The following is a 24,893-nucleotide window of genomic DNA, read 5'->3' as shown; positions in this document are numbered from 1 at the left end:
AGTGACTGAGGTCAGCTAGGGAACATCTTTATGCAGCTACATGCAACAGCTGAAGTATTCATGTTTTAATATCTCCTGAATGGTCTGCAATACAGAGAACATAATTTTTATATGGAATCGGGACATCTTGTAAAGTATTTACTGGATGTACAGGCCACTTTGGTATTTCCACTAATACATGGTAGAACTAAATGTCTTGATAGTGTACCCTACTATGAGCTATGTATTAAAAGCATAGCATAATTAAAATGTTTTTAGATTTCAGAGGGGTTTTTAAGTCCCTTTCAGACAGCCCATTTTTGTCATGTGAAGCAACATAGCAGTTTTATATGAAAACAGTTTCTAGATCCAGAAGTTACTTAAAGCATTTTCTCAGCCTAGAAAGTTTACTGAAAGGAAGAGGGCAAAGCAGTTGTGATTTTCAGGGATGTTATGGAAGCAATGGATTATTTTATACAGATTATCCTAAATTTCATGATTTGCAGTATCTTTACAGTGATATCTGTAAAGATACTGACTACTGAGGGAAATAAATGTTTTGTCCTGTTTGTTCTGAAGCTGCTTTTACCAGACATTTGTCTTTTCTTAGGGGAGCTTGTATAGTCTTAGCAGCATTTGCACTGAGTCTGGCAATTTTGGCAAGGCTACCATCACAGGAGAAATAGAGTTTGCCTTAAAGTACAACTTCAGAGTTTGCATCTTGGAAATCTGCATCAAGGGATGCAAGAACCTGGCTTATGGAGAGGAGAAGAAGAAAAAGTGTAACCCGTAAGTATTTGTGTAGAGAAGAAGAAACATACGGAAAATATTATGGTTTTTACAATACTTATATGTGTTCTGAGTGAAATGCCATGCTGGCACCTTCAGAACATCCAACATACACACCAACCCTTTGCACAGATACACACTGCAAGACAAATAGGTTTCATGCCAGTTCTTATTCCATTATGACCATTTTCTACTAGGAATTCTCTTTCCCTGGTTGTGAGCAGGCAGTTGGGTGTGTGTGTTGCTGATTGAGTACCTTTGGGCCTTGGGAATAGCTGTTGAGTTTTTAATTCTTAAGTTGGGGCTGACACATGAGATGTCCTGTTTCTAATTCATCTGCTGACCCATTGTGGGTCACTGGGTGGTTGCTATACTTCTTGGGTGCTTCCATCTTCTGTGATAAAAGTAAACATTTCAGCTGCTACAACATATTTTAAAATCTAAAGCTGTATAATAATTATGCACTGTTGTAAGTGGAAAAAGTAGATATTTCGGTGCATTAAATATGCCATAGAAAATTTTGGTTGGATAATTAAGCCTTGGTGATTTCTCTGTTTATCACTAAAGAGTCCTCTCTGACCATGCAGGAACCATGACACAAAATCACCAGGTAGAATCCCTGACTCCCTGTTCTTGCCCCTGCTGTCTTGCCACGTTTGAGCATTTGAGTGCCCACATCAGAATTGTGGACTTGCAGTCACCTTCACCTAGAAGAGTGATGGATTTTGTGCAGATCTTGCAGAGAATATTCATAAAGACAAGCTTGGTGATGAGCAATGCCTTGCTGGAAGAGCAGCCTGTGGAGAAGGGCTGTTTGGGAGCACTTCAGAAGTGGGTCAAGGTTCTCTAAGTCCCCTGGTAATTAAGCCAGGCAAACAGTTGCAGGAAGCCTGAAAGGCAATGTGGGAAGTGCTGTGTAGTAAACATTATTTTCTCTCTGGGTATATATTTATATACTTCTGTTACTTTCCAAGCCAGATGAAAAAGTACAGCACACTTGTTTGACATGCTTGCTGAAAAGTAGGCTTTTAACTGATGTTTAAAACCTGATTAATTATTTAGCTTATTTGCTGGTTTGAAGTCTGGCTGGCTATGTTTTAATTAAACTGATCTGGGCTCATAGAACAAGAGGAGATAGATCTTCTAGTACCTGTTTAAAAACTAGGTTTACCTATGGATCAGTTTGGAAAAAATTAGGAATATGTGTTAAGTTCTGCATTGGTGATATGAGATACAGCTGATTTTATTTGCCCAGTAAGTTAATCAAGAAGTTCTTTTAAAATTCATTTAAATCATATCTGAAATATGTTTAAGTACAGTTTAAAAATGCTTTGTATTATGTAAACAGCTGCTCCTTTCCCTGACAAGCTGGAAGTACTCTCTATTCCTGAAATTCTTTGGTTTTGAAGCCGTAACACAACTACAGCCCACTGAACTGATATTAAGGGAAATATTTAAGTACTAGTTTCCACTTGACCTACAGTTGAGAAACTTTGGGTATGAATAATTAGTGCTTGATATTGGTCCAACTCAGCTTCCAGAAATTTTTTTGGCTGGTTTTTCTTGAATCAATGTTAGGGCAATCTTGAGCCCTTGAGGCAATCTCCCATTTTCGTTCTAGTGGCTGTTAGAATAATTAGCATTTGTAAGACCTGTGAGTTATTCTGTATTATTTACCTGATATTGTGAGGATGAGATTTTCTTCATGAATGTTGGGGGACAAGTAGCAGTGATTCTAAAGTTGATTAAGTTTATATATTTTTTTTTTCTTTGAGCACATAATATGCTGTTTGTTTTTATCATAAAGCTATCACTACAACTGACAAGGTGACTTCTTTAGTGGGCTGTTTTATCAGAGGCCAAGAGTATGACAACAGGATTCCTGTTCAGATCTTAATCCCTTCCCAAGTACAATGGAATTGAAACACATTAGCTGAATGGCACACAAAGATTCTTTTAGTCTATCTACTTTTTTTTGAGAAAATATATAACTAATATTTTGCCATTTTATTGCTTGGGAACTTACAAAGTCAAAGTTGTTTAAGAATTAAGAAAAATCTTCTCTCATCTAATTGTTTTTTTTCATTTGATCCTCCCTGCTCCTTCTGATCACTTTCCATGTATCTTTATCTCCAAGGTATGTGAAGGTTTATTTACTTCCTGATAAATCCCCTTGGAGTAAGAGGAAGACAGCTGTCAAAAAGAACACAGTGGATCCAGAGTTTGATGAGACTTTGAAGGTATGGTTTGCAGTTCCATGCTGCTAAGTGTGCATTTCCATGGTGCAATCCTGCAAGTTCTGAACTGACCTGATGGGGCAAATTTAGGAGTCACTGAAAACAATAATTTTTAAAATTATGGTTCTTCAGTCTAAATAAGAGAGAGTTGCTTTTGGAGCTGCAACAGTAAATTGCAAACCATTAGAGAAATCTGCCTTAGTCCAATAAAGTACCTTTAGGGAATACCAGTATTGATCTGATTTACCATGTGGCAAAAGCAAAGTGTCTTCCATAGATGCTTTTTCTTGTACATTCAGAAACTGGGTGTATTGGAGAACAGTTGGAATTTTACACAAATATCCCTTTCAAGTGATACTCCTTTTGTCAGTGCCACTGGAAGTGTCTCTCTACAATTAACTGTGTGCCAGCTGAAATCCACCATCTCTAAAACAGTGTCTCCTTCCTTTTCCCTCTGCAACTGATGCCAGGCTGTTTCTTTGTACTGTCTAATTTCGAACATTAATAATCCCAGCAGAAAAGAGTAGTTATGATTTCAACTCCTTAATGCCTTTCAGTGTTGCTTCTTGCATCCTTGTAAGAATTGTATATAGGAAACAGGAGTCATTATTCTTAATTCACAGACACTTCATTAAATATGAAGCTGAGTACTGTCAGCTGGGAGAGTCTGCCTTAGTTTGGTTGTTCGCAGCTTTCCCAGCTCCACTACTGTACTCAGATCACGGTAAACCATTTTTTGTGTGTGTGCTTTGGCAAGCTGCAGTAGGACATAAGATGATGAGTTCTTCAGTAATATATTGTCTTGGAAGAGATATGACACAAAGTTAGTGGGGAGGCAAACTTGTGTTGCTTCTTGAACTACACAAAAGTTTCAGTGTTACCTCCAACTCTTGGTGTGTATGAGCATCAAGGATCAATACTGAGTGAAACAAGCAAAATATTTGTAAAGACAATAGTTAAAATTTGATAATAACATAAAAGGATTTTTGTAATATATGTGATTCTTATACAGCCCAAAGCCTGTCTGTATGGTTTAAATTGGCAGAAAAAATGGCCAGAAGTTGAAATCACTGGTCCTAATTTTATAGTCCTTTTTCAATCCCAGTCATGCAGAAGTGATTAAGGAGAGTGAGAGCCATGCCTGAACTGGCTGCATAAACTCTAAAGGTGTTTACTTGGAAATATTTTAAAATAGTTTAATTAACTATAGTTTGTCCAGAGTAGCAAAAATGGTCAAAAGTGCATAGCACTACTGCAGGTGAGCTCCATCATGACACTGAGATACAAATGGGTGGGATTCAGCTGCAGGTTAAAGCACCTGCATTTGGAGGTAGCTGCATGTGTGAGAGCTGTGTAAGTGCTCTTGGGAGTCACTGAAGACCAGGGTGACTCAAGGTGATGAGCCACAGAGCTCACACCCAGCTTGAGATTCAGCAGCCTAAATATGGGTACTGATTTCCTTGCCTGTGCCATTGCCTCCAGCTTTCCATGCAGGTCATCTGTGGGCTGGGTTTGCCAGTTGCAGGGGGTGTGTTAGATACCCAGCAGTGTCTCAGAGGGCTCTAACTATGTTTGGAGAGTGGATCAAGGCTTTAATTAGTCATCAGTTGAATTACTTCCTTGCCCCTGATGACTGCATTAAATAGATATTTGGCAACCAGAATGGGAATTTAAGAACCATCATTAGGTGTGTTCTTCTTGAACTGGCTTCCAGAGCAGCCACATTCTGCTGGGAGTGTAAACAGAAATATATATAAATATATACAAAACACACACCAAAAAAAAAACCCAAAAACCAAAACCCAACCAAACAAAAAAAAACCCTAAAAAAACCCAAACCCACAACCCCCAAGACCCCCCCCAAACAAAAAAAACCCCAACAAAAACAAACCCCAAATCACCAGCAAAAATGGTCAAGAGTTATTTAAAGTTCTGAATTTATAATCAAAAACTTTAGCAAGACGAGTCAAGGTATTCCTGGAATGTTGTTTTCCATTTGAATGAGCATTATTCAGCATGTATAATATATAAGTAATTGTTTGGGTTTTTTTTTTTCAGATTGCAAAGCACAGTCAGACAACATGGTTCTGTCTGCATCCAGAGGCCTTCAGTCATGCTGTGGCTGGGCTTCCTGGGAGCAGGTCATGAGTGTGGGTCTGCATTCATCCTGTGCATTGCTCTGTAAATGCTGTTTATCTTTCTAGTACAAGATTGAACACTCCCAGCTGAGAAGTCGGCAACTTCAGATCTCTGTGTGGCACGCAGGAGCTCTCAAATATAGGGTGTTTTTGGGGGAAGTGGTGATTCCCCTGGCAACATGGAATTTTGAAGAGGACTCGATGCAGTTTGACTGGTACCCACTCAAACCCAAGGTGATTCTAAGTTTTTGTGCTTAATTGTACCTTAAGAGCAAGATGTAGTGAAAGCTGTGAGAAAGATCACCCCTATGAGATCATTGAGGGGAAGATGCTGTCAATCTAGCCTATTAGCAAGATGGTTGGAAACAGAAAAAAGCTGTGAGAAAGTGTGAGAATGATTGCAGTAATGCAGGTTTCTGTATGTCCCTTTCTTCAGCTTGAGAAGCCTGAGGATGATCTTATCCAGTACAGTGCTGAGCTCCTCGTGTCTACAAGGCTGTCTGTACCAGCCCAGTATCAGAACCTCCAGTTTGAAGGTATAAAATGTTTTGGCATCCACAAGTGCTTAACAATTGCTCTCAATGATCTGAGAGGTATTTTCCAAAATAAATGATTCTATGATTCTGTGAATTCCTTGGCTAGAAAAGAATTGAGATCAATGAAGGACTGGCAAAGTGTCCATGTAATATTCCTGTATGGATTTTTTAACAGCTACAGAAAATTGTGCTTTGTGGTGTTTTATATCTTAGATTATTTAAAATCAAAACATTTTCAAGCTTTGTATATTTGTTCTTTATAATGCCACAAAAGTTGTACATTATAATGGCAGCAGTATGTTGCATCCAGCTGTTTTCCAAACTTGTGCCTGTCATGATGTTACCAGTAGAGGTTATTCCGGAGGTGAAACAGCAGTTCTGTACAAGGCAGAGACTGCCAATCTGGGGAAAATTTGGAAGGGAAGTATCTGCAAGGATACCTGACCAGCACCTTTGGCTTCCTCCTGTGGTCTCCTCTTAGGGAGATTGTTTCACTTGGAAGGTGTTAAGTTCAAAGTGTATAGTCAGGATTCAGTTTCTAGTAATGAAAACTTGTAAGGTACACTAAGTATTGCTGTAGTATGTCAGAGCAGGCACCTGCTGCTGGAGTGAAATAAACACTTTGGGAGGGAGGGATAGGAAAACTTCCTTTTCCTTACCTCCCTAGAACTTAGTGAGGTGTACAGACATTCAGAGCTCTAGTAGTGCTCTCTGTGTCAGGACCACAGCAGCAGGTAGAGACCAATGGGAAGATCTAATTAACTCTTTTGGTTTTTTCTGTTTCCTTTTTTTTCCAAATGACCGCAAAGTTACCAACTTTGTATCTTCTGGTTTTCCTCTCTATGCACACCTGTATTTTGGCTCTCTGCTCTGCGCCTTGAGCTGTGAGCAGAGCAGTATCACACCATGGGTTTGGCTCTCTCTACTGCTTCTGACTGTTCCAGAGAAATGCTTCTGTGTGTACTGCCCTGTATTTGCTTTTCATAAACACAACAGAAAGCTTTGTCTATGGAACAGGGATCACAAAGCACCCTGCTACTCACTGCTTGGTTTGCTTTGTGTGTGAATCATTCACTGTACAAACATTCAAATCTTTGAAATGTTCCTAGTCCAGCCTTATGACTCCTTACCTCAGTAGTGCCACTTAGGCATTCCCCTACTTACTTTTAGCAGCATCTTGAGCTATGAGCTGAACTAACTGGGCATTTCATGTGATAAGTGCTCCTTTTTCAGGAAACAAAGACCAAGGAGTTCTCAACTGCCAGCTTCAGGTTATGTTATCTGGGGCCAAGAACTTGCCCGTGCTGAGATCTGCTGGAATGCTGAACTCCTTTGTTAAAGGGTATGTCTGAGACCTAACACTTCAAATAGAGACTGTCACACGTGTTCCATGCAAATGTACATATTAACGTGTTTTCATCAGGAGACTGGCATGGGAAAGTGCATTGCCCACACTCTTAATCAGACTTCCTAGAAATGGTGACACTTGGGGATGCATCCCACATATCCTATTGGTCCTGAATTTTAAGTTTTAATTATGTCATTAGATGTGTGTGCTCTTAGATATTAGGGGAGGGGAAAAAGGTGCAAATAAAGAGGCTGTTGTCACAGTTTCAGCTGTGCCTTTGCAGAATTAGGTGTTGCTCTGGATACATTGAAAACTTTTATCCTCTTCGTTCTTGATATTTTGAAAGAGAAGGAAATTAATTTTTCTTCAGCGTGCTGAGTGGCTTGTATGTGGGATTGTTTTACTTCCTTGCTGTCATCCATCAGATGCTGCTGGAAGTAGGGTAAACTTACATCTCATAAAGCCATTTCACCTGTTGTGGCACCCACCTTTGGTGAAATAGGTGGGTATTTCATCTCCTGAAAGTTAGATTTGAGGCACTATTGGGTAGCAGCATGTGGAGCAAAGACTCCTTCACCAATCAGTGACAGCTACAAGAGCCTATTTGCACCTGCACTAAAGGCTGGCAGAAAAAGGTGTGGGGCCCAAAATAAACATAAGAGCACTATGTTCTACCTTGCACTAAGGCTGAATTTTTTTACTATTTAAGGCAAACCAATGGGCTCTAGTTAAGCCCTCTAACCTCTGTATGGTTATCAAAATGTTCTGTTTTCTGGTTGAGAAATCGGTAACCTTGCTGAACTCTTTTTTTTTTTTTGGGGGGGTGGGGGGGAAGTTGTCTTATCCTTCCAGACCAAGTAGAGGTAAAGCAAAAGTCTCCTGTCTTGAAGAAAGAAGCCTGTCCACAGTGGAAACACTTGTTTGTCTTTGATGGTGTGACCCCAGCTCAGCTACAGCAATCATGTCTACACCTGACTGTCTGGCACAAGTCAGCTTTCAGTTCAAGTGATCAGTTCCTAGGAGGAGCCAAGCTTGGTGCAAGTAAGTTCTCTATCACTGAAAGTTCAATGTAATTTGGGGAAAAGTGCATTTAGTTTACATCCCAAGCAATAATAAATTATACTGTGCTATTTATTACCTGCTTTCACATGCCTACACATGCAGTCCCAGCCTCTGTCCTAAGCAACTTTCAGTCTTGGGCTCTGATCATGCAAGAACTGATACAGGTGCTTCTGTTCAGGTCTGTGCAGAAGATCAAGGTTGTTAGCATGGTGATTTTTATGGGTCAGAGCCATGCTAAGACAAGCACAGAAATTGTGTGGTTTTAACTCACACAGAGCTCTACATAATTTTAAAGACTTATTCCTTTAGTTGTTTTCTATGAATTGGATTATTTTAATTAACTTCTCATCAAAAGGAAGCAGGAGAACTAATAATCTCATAGACTCCAACCTTGCTTATGTTTGTGCTCATTACTTTATATCTGCACATCAATCCAATCAAGGTGAAACTTGCTCCAAAGGGGCTGTTGGATGTTTGAAGTTTTGGGCTCTGCTCTAACATAAGTGTGAGCTTTCTCAGGGCTGAGTAATGTCTGAGAAACCCTCTACTCGCTAAATAGGCCCTGTTTCACTAGTAGTTGAGCAGGGAAGCATTGTCCCTTGAAAGCTGCTCAAAAGTCTCCCACCCTTGTTCTCCCAGTGAGTTAAGTGCCCTGGGTTTCAGTATTTGAGAGGAAAGGGTCAAATGTTGTTTTGGTATCAGCATGCAGTTTACAGGAGTATTATCACTAGTGGTAACTCAAGTCATGCAGGCTTCCTCATGAAGTTGTTTTGCTTATCCTAGCCAGCATTTGCCTTTCTGCTAGAGCAGGGATGATATATCTCTTGTAAGTGATCCAAGTCCTAAACATGGAATGAACTGAAGCAGGAGGCTTAGTGTCATTCTGCTACTTATGAGCATGTACACTTGTTCTCCTGCTTTTAGTCATACAGCCAGAAACGTCTTCTTTGCTGCAGGTTGCACTCTTTAGAAAGTGCTCCCAGTTTAACAGGATGTAAATAATAGTTCAAAAGTATAAATACCAGGTATTGAAATTAGTGCCTCAGGAGCTACAGAACAGCTGAAATTACTGTAGAAGTGGGTGAAAGGGTTGGCCAGAAGTTGGGTAAGGCCAAGTGAAAGGTAACTCTGATCTTTCCTTTTGCTTTCTCGCAGAGGAATTCTTTGGCTCTATGGACCTTGCTTCTCAGGGAGTGCTCAAATGGCAGGAAGTGCTTCACAACCCAAACACGTGGATGGACTTCACACTTGTACTGCATTCAAATAAGGAAAACTTTAAATCATGAGAGATTATCACACAACACCTTTTCCTTTCCCATGTCCAATGTTTTAAACTGAAGTGGTACATATGCTTCAGGTCTGGGAAAGGTACACTGCAATAGCACCTATTCCAGTTTTTTTGGGAATAGAATTATGTGTTTGAATGTGTGTGACATTCTGAATGTTTTATTTCTTCAAAAGTTAAGGCTTTGGCCTGTGTCTCTAACTGGAGTTTAAGGATAATGTTTGTTCAGGAGTGAGAGCCTCAGTTTGAGATGCATTATGCTATCAAAGCAACAGGAGCCCAACAATGTGCAGCTTTCCATTTTCTTCCTGGCCTAGCAGAACTGTTAGTATTAATTTAAATCACAACTAGGACTACTTCTGAGAAAATAACTGTTACAAAAAAGTTACATTGTTTCATTCTTACATTGATGTTTTAGCCGCCGAATGCAAAACCAGCTTATCTTTGCTGGCTGCAAAGGGGTGATGCTAATGTCTCTGTGCTTCAGCATTAACTACACTGCCACTCTATTTCACGTGATCCTAAAAAGCTTTGACCTGTGGCCATGTCTCTCAAATGTGTGCTACCGCATGGTGCTTAGAAAGTTAAATGTATAAATTCCCTGTCAGTAGCAGGGTGGGACTACAGCCAATGGAATAAGGGTGGGTGTAACAAGTCCCTTCTTATCAGCTGCCACTGTAAGACAGAATTAACAACTATGATCCATAGGGTGTATAGCACATGACAAAAGTTTAGCTAAGTTTATCATTTCCTCATGTGGACAAGCTTAGGGCCAAACTTCTGTGTCAAGTTTGCCTTGCCTTGAATGTAGCTTTACAGTCATCAGAAACTTCTTGTGTATAACTGTAACTTGTGTTGATGTGTTATACTTTTAGTCCTTACTTTAAGTACTCCCCCTTCTTCCTTTCTAGGTCAGTGTGGCTTTTAAGGATTTGAGATTTAAAAACACAGGGACTCATAAGTTAAGCTCAGGAACTAAAAGAGCAGTAGTGCAACTTAGTCAAAATACACCCCACACAAGAAACACTTCACTCCATCACCTTTGTTACTTTGCAGATCTTTTATTTAGATGGCTGCTGCAAATAAAAAAACCCCACACAAGATTCAACTCAAGTATAACGCAGCATAGATATTGTAAATGAAGAGGTGACAATGTACTGTATCTCACTTTCTAACAGATTTTCAAGGAAAAAAGGGGAGAGTGGGGGAAGGATGGTCACAGAAATGCTCTCTACTAGAGAGAATACAACTGTGATATAAACAAGCAGTCCCTTCATCTTTGGAGTCTGAAACTTTAAATCAAACATTTAAAAAAATTAGAAAATTTGTTAGAAAAATAGGTGCAGTAAAATTGTATATATTGGATCATGTGTACATATAACAGTTTTCATTAAGTAAAAAAATGATCTTTACAAATAATGCTTTATAGTAAATAATCAGCTGCACTGTATCAGACTACAGTCTTGCTTAGGCATTTTTACAGATGCAAGTCTTATTAAATCTGAAAAGTAACAAAATATACAGAGCAAAACTATTTCCCTTAAACTAGTACTGCAATTCACATATTGCATGTTTTATATATATATTTATAAATACTACACTACAACTGATCAGTAATGAAGCTGGAATGCAAACACAGTGGTGTCTTAGATTCCAGGAGTATTTGCTACTTGTTACATGAAGAGGGTATCAGTGTCCCTATGCCACTTCTGAGCCATCACTGCACCATTTCTCCAGTTGAGAAGAGCAACTAGAAAATATCAATTTCTACACAAAGTAGTTCTGAGGTGTTGTCAGTTCTTTTGTGTGGGGGGGCAGGGAAGGGGGAACATGAGCATCAAGACCAAGAAAAAAACAGGATTTACAAGCACCTCTGCGTGGATGTACAACACACATACAGGTGCTTGAAAATCCTGAGTTCCACAACCTGTCTTCTCAGCTGTTACACTTTACACTGTAGCTAATAATACAAAGATATATGGCACAAAATTCACCCACAGATGCTTATCTTTTAGACCAGGCTGAATCCAGCACCTGCACAGGACACACATCTTTAAATAGAAGCACTGCCTGTTAAAATTTGTCTTGCTTAAAGAGAGATGTGACATAAGGCCTTTTGGCACTAAGTAAAGGCATAAGCAAGTTACCAGGATCTGTGGTACAATAAGTTTTAAACTATACCAAATTTCACAGAAGGTTCAGAATAAAAGGAAGATTCAAACACCTCTGGGTTTAGAGAACATTGGTTAAGAGTCATACAGTGACCCCTCCTCAGAGGAAAAAAAAAAAAACAACAAAAAACCAATACAGTAAAAACCCCTAAACAAGAACACAGCATTAAGATCTGCCCTTCCCACAGTCCTGTCTTCTACTTAAAAGCATCTTTACATTGCCTCAAACTCATCAATTCTCTGCTTGGTGTTGCCTTGCCGGATCTGCCGCAGCGTCTTGTACTTGTCCCGTCCCTGGCGCATGTTCTCCGAGTGGATGATATCGTTTTGGGTCCTCTTGTCCTCATGTCGAGCCTGGGCCAGCTCATCTGTCAGTGCCTGCAGTACGAAGAACAATAAATACAGGTTATTGTGAGACGCTCTCAGCTCCTGTCAGTCGTGTTAATGCTTGGACAGAGCAGTGAGGTGGATAGGACCTGGCCTTTCCAAAACCATAATGGATGATTTAAGCAATCTCAAAGCTTGAGCAATGAGAGAAAATTTTATATAGCTTGCCTTTATTTCAAACTTACTATAGGAACTGTAAACAAAGAGAAACTGTTGTGCTTTGTGTGTTTAACCAAGTGGTTAAGGGACCTGTTGTCCAGGACTGATTGTTTCAATTCCTGTGCCTCCTCCAAGCAGTGCCTTACCCTCAGCTGGCTCTGCACTCGTGCGTTCTTCTCTGCCTCAGTAATGCGCTTCTCTTCGTTGCGGTCATTCCTGATGCCCTCACTAGAGAACTCAGCGCTGTAGGCGGAGTACTCAGAGCCCTCATCTTGCAAGTTGTCATGGACGTGGTAATTCACTGGCTCATAGACAGGGGGTGGAGGTGGAGGTGGAGCAGTCATTACTAGGTGTAACTCCTCCTTGGTCTTTACCAGATCCTCCTGTGCTTCCCTGGCCTTTGGGGAAAAAAAGTAAAAAATATTTAAAATGCATTTCTTGCTTTAAATCAGCTTAATGAACACTTAAATGCTTACAAGTTTTTTTCCATCTACTTGAAAAGCAAGAGACTCATGGTACTCCACAGAGAATATGTTTGTTTGGTTTTTGTTTTGGTTTTTTTTTTACAGTTACCGTCATTCTGTTCTCCATTTGAAGAGCTGTAGGCCAATGACACACCGCTTTCACAGAGAAATTTGGGAATCTAATTTGGCATTTTTAGTGCAATTACACACCAGGCAGTCACCTTCCCTGCTGCTGCAGTGGTTCTGCCCTCCCATGTGTTTTACAGTGCACTGGGAGCACCAGCACTCTGAGCCTTGTGTGGTTTTAGTGCAGCAGTTTATTAAACTTTCCTGATACAGGTACCAGGAAGCCACCAACAACAGCACATGCTCCTCAAAACAGATATGTGCAGTGTGGCTGCATTTGCAGCATCTTCTCTTGACTGATGTAATGTTTTCAGATATTATATCATGGATTACATACATCATTTATTCATGTGCCCCTTTCTCTCCAAGGCTCCAAGACAATGATCACGTTTTTAAGTTTTATACAGGTTTTCATTCTGACTTTTGATTGAAGGGTTGCTGGAAGAAAGGTGTGTTTGCAGATGTATTGCACATTCAAGTTTGCACGTTACAAGTTTGGTCTTTTTCACTGCTATACAGATGTTTGCTTCCACATGTTTGAGAAGTCACACCAGGCTAAGAACCACAGTATGCTCTGCTTAAGCACAGAACTTTAGAGTAACTTGTAAAGCAGATACTCACTCTGATTTGCCACTCTTCAACCTCACTCTCTTTACGCTTCCTTGCCTCTTCAAGAAGTGCTATCTTGGCTGTATACTCTGCAAGCTCTGTAGCCTGTTGAATAATAAAATGGGAATTACAAGGACTCTTAGAAAAAACACCAACCCAATCAGAAAAACCAAACACAATAAAAAATACTGTTAACTCTAATAGAGACTGAATAGGAAACTAAGAACTAAAGATTAGATTGCTTATGACAGAAACCAGTGCCACAATGATGAGGCCCAGTACCTCACTGCACTATGATTTTCCCTGGACATGATGGCTTTGTCTTACTCAGTAATATGCTTGTGTATCTTGTTCTCAAAATAACTGAGTCTTACCAGCTGTTCCTGGCTCTTTATCTGGTCCATAGTTTGTCTCTCCAGCTCTTCCTTGGCCTGCAGAGCTGCCAAACGTTCAGCTTCCAAGCGTTCTGCCTCTTCCTGGGCCCGTTTCCTCTCCTCCTCCAGCTGAATGGCTCTTTGGATCTGATCTGATAGCTCTGCAAAGAGTCAGATCAATGTGGTTAGTCCACAAGTCTGGTCAAAGCTAAGGAACTTCAGTCTCTTAGGTAACTGCAGAAGTCATGACAGAACTTTACTCCAGCTTGGAATACTCCCTTCACTGTGCTCCTCAAAGTAATTATTTGCAGAATACACCAAGTAACTGGATTCAGAAGTAGTCATATGAACATTGTAATTAAATCTTCTGCAAGATGTTTGCATTGAAGTCTGTAACATTGACATGACTCTGCTGCCATTAATTGACAGCTTGCTGCATGGACCAGACGTCGCTGCCTCCAATGTGTTCTTCTGTGCATTGAAACAGAAGCTTCCATTTCACTGGAAAGATTTGTTCTCAAAATACTTTTCTGTTGGGAGTTAGTAAAAAGTACTTGAGGGCTGGACTCTTGCTCGCTGCTGGAAGAGGCTGTGCTACTTAAATCCTCCTGGCAACATGGGAAAACAGAGTTCCTGCCCTTCAGTTTCCAAACAAAATCTGCAGATTTTATATTACATTATGCTACTTTCATACTTTGGATGCACATCTGTACATTTAGCTGTATAGGCAGACAGACATTAGTAAGTCTTGCCAAGTGATCCCAGTGCCACCAGATTTAGGGAAGGCATGGGTAGCAACCCGTACAATCCCTCTATGGAGCACAATACGTGGTCTAGTCTGCCAAGACAAATACTTTACCTTTCTCTGCTTTCTGAGTCTTCACTTCATACTCTTGTAGCCTCACCAGCAGCTCCTCCTTCTCCCTCAGCATTTGCTCTTTCTCCCTCTCAATTGTCTCTCTCCTCTTCTTTTCATCTTCTAGTTGTTTCCTGTTAGAAACACATTTCATGCTGGAAGCTCACTTTCAGACCCAAGCTACTGCCAGACAAGAAAGCTGGCTAGGAATCTCTCCAGGTAGCTCAGTGGGAAAGTGGCTGCCACAAAACAGGAGCCAGAAGACAGAAATAGGCTGTTTCTTCATCTCTTCAGAATTTTTGCTCTGTTTTAGATACCCCATTTCATAAAAGCAATTGTATTTTTGTTGGTTGCCACAGGAATTTAGAACACCAAATAGCTGCTAGACACCCAGAAGAAAAACAGGACTTGTACTGCAAGGCAGAAGAGATGTAACTTTGTTACTTCTGCCATATGGAAAGGCAAGGAGGTGTGAAAACAACAGCACTGAGGGAATTGAGATAAACCACAAGTTCAGGAGAAAAGCATCATGATTTCTTGAATCATAAGCAACCCAGCCAGTGGTAGAATGCTATTCCTTTTTCCTTGCCTGTAAGATATCTCCCAGTTCCTTCTGTCTTTACAGTATACACATATGTGCTCCCTGTGAAGGCTTCCCCTTACTCCCAACCATTCCATGGCCCAGCACATAAATCAGATGCCAACACTCCAGAGTCAGGAAAACCCTTCTCTAGGTGCACACCACCACACCAGAGCCTGCTGTGCCTTGTACATTTTCTTGCAGCTCCTGAGGCTGCAGCCAGGATAGCTGACTGTGTGGGCACAGGACCAAGCAGGAAGAGTAACACAGTCCCACTGCAGGACCCCCAGATCCCTGCCCATACTCCAGAGCTCCAGGGCCACACGTGCTCCTCCTGAGCCTGGGATAGCTCAGAGCCTTGGGCACGTTACTGACCCCTGCCCGGGGATACAGCTGCTTGCTGAGCCCTGGCACTTCGGTGTCATTTATTTCTGCCATGCCACTTCAGCTGCCTGTATCCACACCCACCTTTCCAGTTGTTTCTGGTGCTTCTCCTCCCGGGCCTGGGCTTTCATCTGCTGCACCTCAATGGTGTCGGGCTTCCTGCGCCGCATGTACAGTTCATGGTTGCCCATGCAGAGCTGCAGGATCCTCTTGTTAATTCTCAGGCGAGGGGCATAAAACACAAAGTCCTAGGAGAGACACCACGGTCAGTTTTTTCCAAATACTCTTTCTCCTCCCAGCTAACTGCAGACAGAACATCTTGTCACTAATTTAATTCTAATCCAGACATACATGCAAGGCCATTTAAACACAGCAGTAGGGACTGCAAATATCATCTGAAGCTAAAACTATTGTGATTTATATTCTCCATTTAAAGTCTACATAGAATGTGCAAGTTACTCTTCTAGATAAAGCATCTTTTAGAGAAAATCCCAGATAGATGAAGTCTCATTTAAATGGAGACTGTTAGATGTTGCAGAAGGTTCTGGGTTGGCAGGTAAACATCTGGGCAACACACAGATGCAGTGTTGAGTAGTTTTTCAGTTTGCAGTTTTGTGACCAAAAGACAGAGCACAAACTACAAATGTAACTTTGTAGAATTTCTTGATCTATTTGAATCAACATTCAAGGCCCCATGTGTTTTTTCAGAGAAAAATGCCTTTCAATATAATTCTTTTCCATTCCATGGCATTTCCTGGTTAAGTTGACCTAGGCTGTTACAAGAGTGTCAAATAAAAACTAATTTTTAACCACCAACCACATGGGTTATTTGTAATATCAGGTTGCAGGCAGTAACAAAACACAGAATATTCTAAAATTTCTGATTCAGTAAAAAGGACATTCCCAGATTTCTTATTACCTGTCTTATAATCAGACTTTTACAGAAACTATAAATCAGACTAGCTCTTCTAGAAGAACACCAGCTAAGGAAAGGATACAGAGGGCCCAAGTTCACTACCTCCCTGATAATTTTTATGAGTCCTCAACCATACGCATTTACAACATAGTCTAAACTTACACAGTGGATAAACATCCTTGTGCTTTTTCTGTGTACTACAAGGATAGTGGGCAAGCTGCGACATTACCATCATAAACCAGTGCCCATTCCTTGGAATTACTCTCCTGTGGATTGCCTCACTGCTAGCAAGAGATGGAACCAGGTATGGAAGCAGTGATCATGTTTTTAATTGCCTGAGCTCAGAAGCACAACTGTGGCTATCTCTGGGAAAACTAGTAGTCACACTAAGCAATTAAAAGCTCCCTAAGTGGTATTACAATGAATATGCTGACAAAGACTGATTTTCTCCAATGCATTTCCCTAATGCACACACTGGCTGCAGAAGAGGCAGTCAGGGCAGTGTGCTGTGCTCTCCACTAAATCCTGCTGGAGCCATTCCGAGGCTCACAGGTCTGATCCTGATAATTGTGACTGTAAGCTGCTCATCCAACCTCCTACTTCCGACAAGTAATTGTAAAAACAAACAGTTTGTGCACATTGTGATGAACAGGTCCTGTGCTGAGGCAAAGCTCACTTACATGGAAGTAAATACTGAGGGTATGGACGGTGCTTGCTTTTGTCATTTAAGGCCATAATCAAGGGACACAACATTCAAATACAAATATAAAAGAATTCCTTTCTTTCCTCCTCCCCAGCCTACCCCAGATCTGGGAGAATTGCACCTTGGTATTTTAAAGATAATGTGCTGAAGGTCTTGGAGTGTAAGGGCAGACAAAGCCCAAAAATTAAAAAGCTTATGCTCGGCAAGGTGCCACAGGACTCTGTCCTATACATTACTGTAAATTTAAACACAGGCATATAGAATCCTCCAAATTAAAAGAGAGCTTCCAACCCACAACTTGGGTGGACTGAGTATTTTGCTGTAGTTATAATGCCTGCCTTTTTAAAAGGAGACATAAGCACACAAAAAGACACAGACAGCTTCCTGAATACTCAAAATTAGTGCCCAGGTAAATTCTTATTTTAGGCACAGCTTTAAACATACTACCAGCCAGAGGGAAAATAACAATTGACAAGGAAGGAGGAAACATAACTGAGGTTTTCAATGCTAACACCTTTCTGTACCAGCCTTTTGCAAGCCTTCCATTTCAAACTCAGATTTTCTCTTTGGGGAGTGGGTGGCAAGCTGTGATCTGTGTTTTGTAATTATGTACAAAACATGCAAGAGGCTCTTCTATTGAGAAAAACATGCCTGACAGACCAGCTTTTTGTCTCTGGGGAGTTCTGTTGTTTTCACTAACAGCATTTCCCAAAAAAGCTCCTCTCCCCCAGGTTCTTAGCTGGGGGAAGGAAGAATCCCTGCAGCATACAGTGCATTAGTATCCTTTAAATTACTGGGAGGATCTTTTTGTGTTAGAGATATTTACAAGCCATCATCCTTTGCCAAAGCCAGGCTGCTTATTATTTCTCTGGGCTGTACTTACCCACCAAGGCCAAGTACTGGGGTTGGGGAAGAGCAGAGAAGGTCTTTCTCAACTACTCCAATAATTTCACAAGACTGACAGAATGACATCCACCTATACCAGTTATTCCACCTTACGTCCTCAACAGGTCAAAATAAGTTTCTAATTCCTCACTAAAATAACTCTGAAAACATACTTTTAAGTATTGAAAAGCAACATTCACAGGTAGCTACATTTCAGCTCTCCACCAAAGTCATATCCCTGAGATTTATCTTGGTGTTCAAGAAAGTCAATGAACACCATATTTTAATCTGTCAGTAGTGTGGAAGTGAGCAGTGATGGATGGGAAAGCCATATGTATCCATGTGGTTTTGCAGTAGCATTTGAACTACTTCTGTAATTTTTTTAATTGGGTATTTTTAAATGAAAAAACAAAAATAAAATTTACCTATCAGCTTGCATGCACTGAAAGATATGCAGAGAGGACTCACAGAACTAGCGAACTAGCAAAGAATCTCAAATTTGAGCATGAAGTTACCCAGTTTACTACAAAAAAAAAAAAGGACTCTGCAGTTGTAAAATCCTTGTATTTTTCCACATTAGCTATCATTATCAGCCCTTCATTTATGCTGCACAGAAAAAACAGCAGCTCTAAATGCACTCTAAATACAAATGCTTATTTTGCATCTAGAATATCTGCGGCTTTCTCCTCTCCCAAGACTACTTTATTTTGAGATTAAATAGTATCAGTTGTTCATAGGCAGTATCCAGGAGTCCCTTCTAGATATACTTACTGGTGCCTTCTTGTCAATAGGCTTTATAACAAACTTCTTGTCATTGAAAGAGATGTTTCTGATTTCGCTCCAGGGGAACCCAATCTTCGGAGTTAGTCTGGAAAGAAGAAAAACTTGTTTTAAGGGATGATGCAATAAGCATTTTTCCCTTATACTGCTTCCAACAAACAGACTTGGTGGAATGCAATGCTTCACAAAGCTTTCTCTAAAGAGAGAAGACAGTAACTGAACCAGAATACTACAGGGAGTAGGAAAAGAAGCCCAATAACATCTCTTACTGAGTTTCTTCTCATTTTCATCAGCCAGCCTACTGACTTTTGGCTATGTAATAGGGAAAATGGAAATGGACTCTACTGAAGCCACATGCACAGCTGCTTTTAAGCTTGTTTCTTTTAACTCTGGGCCCAAAATCCATAGCATGCAGACTTTATGTGCAGTGCTTCCCTGCACAGGCCTCTCACACATCATGGGAGGCATAAGCCAAAGTAACTGAGCTGCTCCCCACACCTTACAGCACTCACAGGCAAACCTACCCTGCTGTGTTACAGCTAGCCCAGTCACCTTCATGCTGCCTTCACTCTGAAGTACTGGACAGGCACCATTGGTAGGAGAAGATTTATTTTCTTTTGTTTCACAGAATGGGTCTTGTTGGAAGGGACCACAGAGGATCATCTGGTCCAACCTCCCTGCTCTAGCAGGGTCATCCCAGAGCACATGGCACAGGATTGCATCCTGAATACCTCCAGTCAGGGAGACTCCACAGCCTCTCTGGGCAATCTGCTTCAGTGCATGGTCACCTGTACAGTAAAGAAGTTCTTCCTCACATTCAGGTGGAACTTCCTGTGCATCAGTGCCTGCTCCTTGCCCCATTGCTCAGCACCACTGAGAGGAGCCTAGCTCCATCCTCTTGACACCCTCCCTTCAAATATCTCCTCCCCCAGATTATAGGCAAGATTAGTAACAAAGGGCCCTGTTCTTTCCTTCCATACAAACTGCTCTTTCAGCCCATCCCATGAGTCACCAAGCGGAACTTTACTCGCTGGTCATGCAGTGAGCTGTGCCACGTGGCTCCTCACTACTGAAAAGCTCCCCTATGAAGCAAAGGGCAAGATTCAGACTCCTAGCTCTTCCTCACTGCTGAGGAGTCCAGGTCTGTTGACTGAAATTTTTCTATATGACTCACTAAACACTTGAGATTTTCCTCTGCCTTAATTTCTCCAGAGTCTTGCATATAAAAAGCACCCAGTTTGTCATGAGATCAAATGTTTCTGAGCCATTCCAACACTTCACCTTCACACACCTGATCAGCTCTGCAGCAAGTTCTAGCATCGCAAGGACTTGTGCATTTGACTATAATAAAGTCCTTTTACTACCCCAACCAAATATTTTATTTTTATATTTAATATCACATTATTATTCTTTTATTTTTCTCCTAGCAAGGGAGGGTATAGTCTCTAGAGATAGCTGTTAATGATTAAGAATCGTGTCTTATGTAAAAAATAATACCGACAAGCAATCTTCTTGTTATTCTCTAACCCCTCCAATTGTGTCTCTGTCACAATTATTCTTGCAAATTATTTGAAGGCACAAGTATTTAATGTTTACCACTTACAGAAATGTTGCATCACAGTGCACCACTCAAATTCTGTAAGAATTCTATGGACCAAATTGATTAAAGAAAAAAAGAGCAATTTTGGGAGGAATTTCATTCATTGTCAAAGATATGGAAAGCTACTACATCAAAAGATTTTGCTGGGTCCAAGCACAAAAAAAAACCCTTGCTTCATTTAAATTCAGATATCAAGAATAAAATTCACGCTCTTCAGAACTATCCACTCCCTAACCTCTAACTCGACTGCAAGGTTATGCAACTGTGTGTGTGTGTGTGTGTGTGTAACATTAAGAACTGTAAAGAAAATTATTTGATTAGACTAAGATTAACTAATTACTCCAGCCTCCATCACATTAGTACAAGTGCTTAAATCCTAGATAATACAGTATGACAGACAACTAAAATAATTCACTCATTAATAAATTCTACTGCAGATTCTTCCCTTTAATGCATGAAAAATAAAAGCTTGAATATACCTAGAAACAGGACATTGACATGCACTGCATATAGAGGCTCACACACCTACAGCACAGCCTCATTTTCCTCATGTTAAACTTCAACAATGAAATCTCTTCTTCTTCATCTCTGCCCTCAGTCCCCAAACTCTGCACCTACAAACCAGAGGTGCCACACACATTACTATTTTTCTAGTCCCCACATCTGTTGGAAAGACTTAATTATATAGTGGCAAGAGTTACAGCAGAAATAAGCAGTTTATTCCAGCACTGTATTTGTTTTGCAAACGCTCTCGATAGGTCTTCACAGTCAATGGCTACACTCTTGATTTCTGCAGCTTGAAAAACCTGTTTGTGTGACCATGGTTACATAGCAAGACCAGTCATTCAAGACTGAAGTATTACATGAGCGAAACTACTTTTCTTTCAAGTGACACTCCTTGTTTTCTGGGTGACAGCCCATATTAGCATTGCAGAAAAGACTGCCTTTCTCTTTGCCTTATCAACAGAAGATGCAAAGACTTCCAATTAATATTTGGGTTGCATTCAAAGCTTTTTGGAGGCAAAGATGTAGAACAGGTGAAATCCATTCTGTATTTTAATGATAGTCAGATTAGTCACATTAAACAAAGATTTGAAACATTGAGGAGAGGAAAAGAAAGCAGTCTTGACAGCAATGCTCCATCGAAAAAATATCTATTTTAACTCCCTTCAATCCTTCAGTTGCAGAGTATTAGGAGAGACTAGCAGGCTTAGACACAGCTGTTCTCACCTTCTTATTATGTTTATTTATAGATGTAGTCTATCATTTCCCACCTACTATCCAATTAATAATGGCTCTGCTTTTACCAGAAGGGCTGATTAAAACTATGCATACTTCAGTAAGCCTTCATTTCATTCCTTGTTCACAGTAACTATATAGGTTAGCCTCTCCCTCGGTTCCGGGTGTCACCCAGGTTTGCTTTTGTGTCCACCCCATAATCTGCCTTTTTCAGAACCGGGCACCTGCACATTCATCCATCATTAACTTCAGGATAGGAGTTTCCTTAGGTGTCTGAACACTGCAGATAACCTTAGCCTAGCCATGTTCTCATGTTGTGGCCACTGATGGCAAACCTGGTGATCTGGCTCAAGGAAAAGCCTGGTAAACTCCTCAGTTCAGGATTCAGCTCCACTACTGTGCACGATTATGAAGATGGCATTGTACAACTGACATCTCTATACAGCAGGTAGTGTTAGCAGGCCAGGAAAGACATGAAAGCACAAGTGACGTGAAAGCCCATCTCCTAGCTTCACCTACTCATCCAAAATTGGAACACAAGCATTCCTGCAAATGAGGAATGTCCCATACCAGCCCTCTTTGGAAGATCAGAGGCAAAAAAAAAAAAAACAACCAAAAAAAAACCCCTTACTTATCATCCTTTTCATAGATGTTGAGCCCCAAGGCATCGACCCCCAACCAAAGGTCAGTTCCTTTCTTATTCTTGATTTCAAAGTAGTTGATTCCGTACATCTCCAGGTCTTGGGCAATTTTCAGGTATTCCAGCATGGCATTCTCTCTGATTGAGACAGGAAGAAGTCAGATAAATGAGAAACCAACATCTGCTCAGAAAACACAAACACCTCAGAAGAAAAAAAGAAAAAATCCTATACCTCACTTCAAACATAGAAGTTAAAAATGAACATTCACCATTTAGGACTCACTTTAGAAGTTATGATACCACATCTACGAGCACACACACATAATATTCCCATATACCAATCCCTAGGATTTCCAGACAAGAAATCAGCAGCATTCACCTCTCTCAGCACTCATCCTTGTCTCAGGGTACAGTGAGTATGAAAGGTCTAGGATCTGAGCTTTCCCCATCTGTCAATACAAATGCTTCAATGACTGTAAGGTTTGACACACACCTTTACTCTTTTTCCCACTCAAAGCTATCACTAATACAATGTGCACAGGTCCAAGATCTTCAGGAAGCCACGCTGTTCTCAGCACCAGAACAAAATATACTACTGTGCTTTACCATGTGATTCAATACTGAACTACATACATACCAGGAGTAGGCTCACACAAGCAACTCAGAGTCTAAACCACAGACTAACAAAACCATGTTGTAGAAATGCAAACTTAAAGTAATCAAACAAACAGCAAGGTGACCAGTCCAAGGACCAACACAAAACACTCACTTGAGCATGCCACTGTGCTCAGCGTGCCACACTTGGATCCGTTCTTCCCACTGCTCTCTGGAGAGTTTATGCTGGTCCATCACCCTACACAAGGAAACAGATATCAGCAAGATTAGATGTCCTGCAGTATCCACTGATGGTGATCTTTGCTATAGTCTTACTCTCACCCTGGTGGAAGCCTTACTGTAGCCAAAAGGAAAACCCTACTCAGCCCAAAGATGTTCTCTTTGAGAACAGCAGAGCAATGCAGAATGAGCAATAATCCTCTGCAAAGCCTTTCTGGTCACTGACCAGACTCATGAGAGGTATAAGCAAAACTCTGCAAACAAATCACACACATACTGTAGACACCAGGGGATTACAGCAAAGCAAAAGTTGGTGCAATCCCAGGAATTAGACACTGCTACAGTGTCATCAGAAAGGGTAAACAGAAGCCATTGGTCTGATAACATCCACTGATCCTGTGTGGGGATGGACTGTGTAGCCACAAGACATGCTTTCCACATACAAGTTTTTTAGGACTGTACATTAGGATTAAGGACACACAACCCTACCTTCTTCAAGAATGACATATTCTTGACTTAATGCTGCTCTTTTCTTCTTAAAGAGGAAACATTCATACTGCCACAGTTATCAGCAAGGCAGCAGTGTTTAAGAAATAAAAGCTGAACACAAAACTATATTTCCTCTCTAACCAACCCAACCCAAGGAGAAGAAAAACATACTCAAATATGACAGGTAGAAATAAAATAAGGGAAAACCACAATTATATATAAATCAATTCAGAAAAAAAGCCAAATATATTTTTAAATAAAACTCTTTACATTTAAATAGAATTCAAATTAAAAAAAAATTAAAAGAGACTGCATCAGCCAATTCCTTCACCTTTGGGGGATCAGACGCTCTGAATTGAGGTATCCAGGCTTGTGCACCTCTTTGTTGTAATCTCCAAATTTGGCCTGCACAGCATAGGAGCCAAGAAGTACTGCTGTTTCAGGAGGACAGTAGATCTCATCACTGAGGATCCCTTCCTTCACCTGCAGGAAGAACAGCTTCTGCGTGATGTCCTGAATCAGCTCTTCGGACACATCCTCTGGGAAGAACTTGGCACGGAATCTGAACTGGAGGGGATTCTCCTTTCTGATTTCTTGAGCAGAAACCTGAGGACAGAGGTGACACCACAACTGAGGTGGTTTTTTTTGCAAACAATAGAATAGATTGCTTTTAGACAGAAAAAAGAATTTGGGGCATTTGCCATAAGAGGGGAGTGACTGTCAACTCTTTAGTGGAATTCCTTAATTCTGGCAGCTTACTGATAGGAGAGAACATGAGGGAGATGCATTGTTTTCCAACTAAGCTAGTTAAATCCTGTTTGTACAGCAAACACTGGTCACTGGAGAATGATTTACTGTGCTGTATCAGATGGCAAACCCACTTAGTACTGTGTGTGTGTCTGACAGAGAACAGCCCCCTGACATTAAACAGGTGTGCCACTGACTGCTGCATCAAGAAAAGCAGTTCATGCCCTCATAAGAGCTGGGAATACAAAAACAGGAGCACATCAGAGACATCAGCCCTTGACTGCCCAGCTTGGAAGTGCCTCTTCTCCAATTAGCACACTACTGATCTTGCACAGGCAGGGCCTAAGCCCATCAACAGCCAAGGTGCTCCTCCAGCCACAGAAAGTGCAGTTGCTTCCTCCCAAAAAAGTACAGTATCAAGGTGCTGCTGCTCATCTGGCAAATGCTTCCTGCAACTCAGAGAATGAAAGGGCTTCTACCATGTCACACCTCACCCATGGAGACCACAATGTTATCTCTAAAAACAATCCTGGAATTATGAAAATTAGGGCACAATCAACAGCAGGCACAAGGTGT

At 40.8% G+C, this 24,893-nt stretch overlaps 2 protein-coding genes across 3 annotated transcripts in view; one reads left to right on the top strand and one right to left on the bottom strand.

Moving 5' to 3' along the window:
- SYTL3 (synaptotagmin like 3) overlaps window positions 1-10,255 on the top strand; it is a 33,695-nt gene extending 23,440 nt beyond the window's left edge. The window contains exons 10-16 of the mRNA XM_053973160.1: window positions 590-768; window positions 2,906-3,008; window positions 5,210-5,377; window positions 5,580-5,679; window positions 6,913-7,021; window positions 7,863-8,068; window positions 9,245-10,255. Of these exons, the coding sequence (XP_053829135.1) occupies window positions 590-768; window positions 2,906-3,008; window positions 5,210-5,377; window positions 5,580-5,679; window positions 6,913-7,021; window positions 7,863-8,068; window positions 9,245-9,375 (996 nt within the window). The 3' untranslated portion in view covers window positions 9,376-10,255. The remainder of the gene's footprint in view (window positions 1-589; window positions 769-2,905; window positions 3,009-5,209; window positions 5,378-5,579; window positions 5,680-6,912; window positions 7,022-7,862; window positions 8,069-9,244) is intronic.
- Window positions 10,256-10,414: 159 nt separating this feature from the next.
- The window catches only part of EZR (ezrin), a 37,385-nt gene continuing 22,906 nt past the window's right edge, over window positions 10,415-24,893 (bottom strand). Inside the window, exons 4-13 of one of the 2 annotated variants that reach the window (XM_053973161.1) lie at window positions 23,902-24,176; window positions 23,017-23,100; window positions 22,239-22,385; window positions 18,760-18,856; window positions 15,569-15,732; window positions 14,524-14,654; window positions 13,665-13,825; window positions 13,303-13,395; window positions 12,238-12,489; window positions 10,415-11,923 (exon numbers count right to left, since the gene is read on the bottom strand). In XM_053973161.1, coding sequence (XP_053829136.1) covers window positions 11,759-11,923; window positions 12,238-12,489; window positions 13,303-13,395; window positions 13,665-13,825; window positions 14,524-14,654; window positions 15,569-15,732; window positions 18,760-18,856; window positions 22,239-22,385; window positions 23,017-23,100; window positions 23,902-24,176 — 1,569 coding nt within the window. In that variant the 3' untranslated portion in view covers window positions 10,415-11,758. The remainder of the gene's footprint in view (window positions 11,924-12,237; window positions 12,490-13,302; window positions 13,396-13,664; window positions 13,826-14,523; window positions 14,655-15,568; window positions 15,733-18,759; window positions 18,857-22,238; window positions 22,386-23,016; window positions 23,101-23,901; window positions 24,177-24,893) is intronic. The other variant, XM_053973162.1, reaches the window with a different exon arrangement.

The sequence above is a fragment of the Vidua macroura genome, chromosome 3 (assembly GCF_024509145.1).
Source record: "Vidua macroura isolate BioBank_ID:100142 chromosome 3, ASM2450914v1, whole genome shotgun sequence".
Taxonomy (NCBI): Eukaryota; Metazoa; Chordata; class Aves; order Passeriformes; family Viduidae; genus Vidua; species Vidua macroura.
The sequence above is the reverse complement of the archived record's forward strand: the minus strand, read 5'-3'. Positions and strand labels throughout refer to the sequence as shown.